The sequence below is a fragment of the Vollenhovia emeryi genome, unplaced genomic scaffold (assembly GCF_000949405.1).
Source record: "Vollenhovia emeryi isolate VEMERY1.0 unplaced genomic scaffold, V.emery_V1.0 DF940495.1, whole genome shotgun sequence".
Taxonomy (NCBI): Eukaryota; Metazoa; Arthropoda; class Insecta; order Hymenoptera; family Formicidae; genus Vollenhovia; species Vollenhovia emeryi.
The window spans coordinates 5,621-8,662 of NW_011965871.1; the positions used below are offsets into that span (position 1 = coordinate 5,621).

General features: G+C 36.7%; 1 protein-coding gene across 1 annotated transcript; it reads left to right on the plus strand.

Moving 5' to 3' along the window:
• Positions 1–906: 906 nt before the first annotated feature.
• Positions 907–2,094, plus strand: LOC105555968 (the record flags this gene model as incomplete). The annotated part of the gene is made up of 1 exon (XM_012003020.1): positions 907–2,094. A coding segment is annotated over exon 1 (1,188 nt), but the record flags the coding sequence as incomplete, so codon positions are not given.
• Between the last annotated feature and the right edge of the window lie 948 nt (positions 2,095–3,042).

Here is a 3,042-nt window from a genome sequence, read left to right on the forward strand (position 1 = left end):
TATATGTCAAAGTGTGTCAAAGACCCCTTTGTGTCTAATTACACACATAAAAGTATTTCATCCTCTTCAAGCGCATAGTGCTGTGAAATGCCCTGTTTCTAACTGTATTAAAAAATGCTCTTTATTGCGAGCCTTTAAACGACATTTAGTAAAATGTTACTCTAAAACAGTCGATAGTTCACATAACATGACATTGTCTTTAGAGACTACTCTTGAAAGAAATATAGTAGAACATCCAAATGAAAGTGACTCTCCAACTTTTCCAATGGACTTTGAACCATGTGAGACAAATACTGTAGAAAATCTTGATATTTCAAGTTATGATTTCAAGAAAGCTTTGGTGACATCTTCTCTTGCTTTTGTTTCGAAATTTTATGCTTCTAACACCCTAAATAGAACTCATGTTCAAGAGATTGTAGATTCAGCATCAGAGCTTTTGACTAGTGGATACATTAACTTGTTAAAAAAAAAAGTTATTAATATACTGCAAAACTCTAACTGCAGAAGTGAAGATCTGCAGGAACTTTGTCTCATGTTTGATGACTGTAAAAATATTTTTGATGGATTACAAACTGATCATCAAAGACTAAACGCTTTTAAAGACAGTGACCAATATGTGGCTCCTGTTAGCTATATTATTGGTAGTTATTATCGACCAAGAACGAAGAGTAACAAAACAATAATGAATCATGAACTAGATGTTGGTCAACATGTCCCAATGAAGGAGGTCTTAAAACGTTTTATTGAGTTGCCAGGGTGTCTTCAGACAATTTTGTCACAATTAGAACGTCTAACCAAAACGGATGAACCATTGACTAATGTTGTTCAGACTGAAATGTGGAAAAAAAAGTAGCTAGTCATTTTAAAGGTAAAACTGTGATTCCACTTTTTCTTTTTTTTTATGATATGGATCCGGATAACATCACAGGGTCACATGCGGGTGATCATAAATTGGGAGCTCTATATTATACTATAGCATGTCTACCGCAAGAGTACATGTCGAAGCTTGAAAATATTTTTTTAGCATGTTTGTTTTTGTCTGATGCTAAGATTCATGGAAATAAAAACTTATTTCAACCAGTAATTCAAGATCTGATTGATCTAGAGAAAAATGGATTAATCGTAACCCACAATGGAAAAAAAGAACACATTTATTTCACCTTGTGTTTATTGCTTGGGGATAATTTAGGTATACATTCCATTTGTGGGCTATCCGAAGGATTTAATGCAAATTACCCTTGTCGAATGTGTAAGCTACACAGAAATGAAATGACCACTACAACTGTTTCCGATGATAAAAAATTACGAACAGTACAAAATTACTCTGATGATGTTAACATACAGAACTTGGCAATGACTGGTATTAAAGAACAATGTGTATGGGATACGATTCCTAGTTTTTCGTTTATATTAAGCATTTGCTTTGACATTATGCATGAACTGTTGGAAGGAGTATGTTCGTATGATTTAGCTCTTATAATATATAATTTAGTTTATGTTAAAAAATACTTGTCCCTTGAAACTTTGAATAGCCGAATATTTTATTTTGATTATGGTCCGACAGAATCGGGTAATACTGTGCCACGTATAAATAAAGAGCACTTGCTTAGTGTAAAATTAAGGTTCTCTTCCACTGAAATGTTGTGTTTCGTCAGATATTTTGGACTAATGATTGGCGATTTAATTCCCAAAGAAGATGATTGTTGGCTTCTTTATGTAAAACTTAAAACAATCGTGGATATTACCACAGCTCCTTATGTTAATATTAGATCATTAAAATACTTGGCTACTTTGATATCAGAACATCATGAAATGTATCTAAGTGCTTTCCCCCACATGACTCTAAAGCCTAAGCATCATTATATGCTACATTATCCTCAGGTCATGCGTAATGTTGGTCCGCTATGGTTCGTATGTTGTCTTCGTTGGGAAGCGAAACACATGCCTTTTAAACAAGCAGCTCGTGCTACTAATTCACGCAGAAATTTGCCCTTAACCCTTGCTATTAAGCATCAGCTGAATATATGTGCTCGATTTTTATCGAAACAACCTCTTGGTGATAAATTTTCTTTTGGAGTTAGTGAAGAAGTTAATGTGAGGGATGTAGAAAATAACGTTTTTTTAGTCATGTTTTGCCTCTGTTACGTTTTAGTTGAGGTTCCTTTAAATTTGTTTTTATTAAGGTTCTCCCTTTTGGGTCAACGCATTTAAGCGCTTTACCCGGGACGGAGATCGATTGTGTGAAGTTTATGTGGTGTTGGGGGGAGGGAGGATAGGAAAATTTTTAGGAAGTTCGATGGGGAATCCATCTCCAAATAGTTGACGGATTTTGTAGGCGAACCTACGTGGGTCGCCTTTAAGGATTGTTTTGTATTGCGGAAAGTTTAATTCTACTTCGATCCTTTGGAGGATGGGGTAAGAATATGGAGAAGGGACTTGTTGCGTTGCTGATGCAGTTTTATTATTGCGCTTACTGAGTAAACTGGATAGTTGCTCGTAGTAAGGGAAGGGATCTTGGTTAAAGTTAAATGCTTGTTTAATTTGAAATTTTAATCTCTTCTCCTGCTGCCTAAATCCGCCTTTTGTAGGCATTAATACAATTTACTATAGAAAAAAAAATATAGACCCAAAGAATTGTCGGATGGGGCCACACCATTGGCAGCGACGATCCTATTGATTGGGCCTGCGCTATATCACGAGACACGGTAGTGTCTCGCGCCAAGTGTAAGCGAAGCTAGTACCACGCGCGCGAGACCGACCGTGTAAGTTTACGCGAGTACACGACTTGACAGGCCCTCAGATATTTGGATCTCAACAATGGCTGATCCCACGAACTTGAGACTGCGCTTAATCGACAGCTTGGGTACGATTTGCATAATAAAACTATTTTTACTTTTTTCCTACGTGCCCCATGAGTAGAGATATTGCAATGCAAAGTTCACGAGTGTGAATTTTCACGTAATTTTATTTGTCGTCATCGTGGTCGTGGTCAACCAGGCCAAAATCCATCTCACTTTTCTGCCGCAACGTGGCATTGGCGTT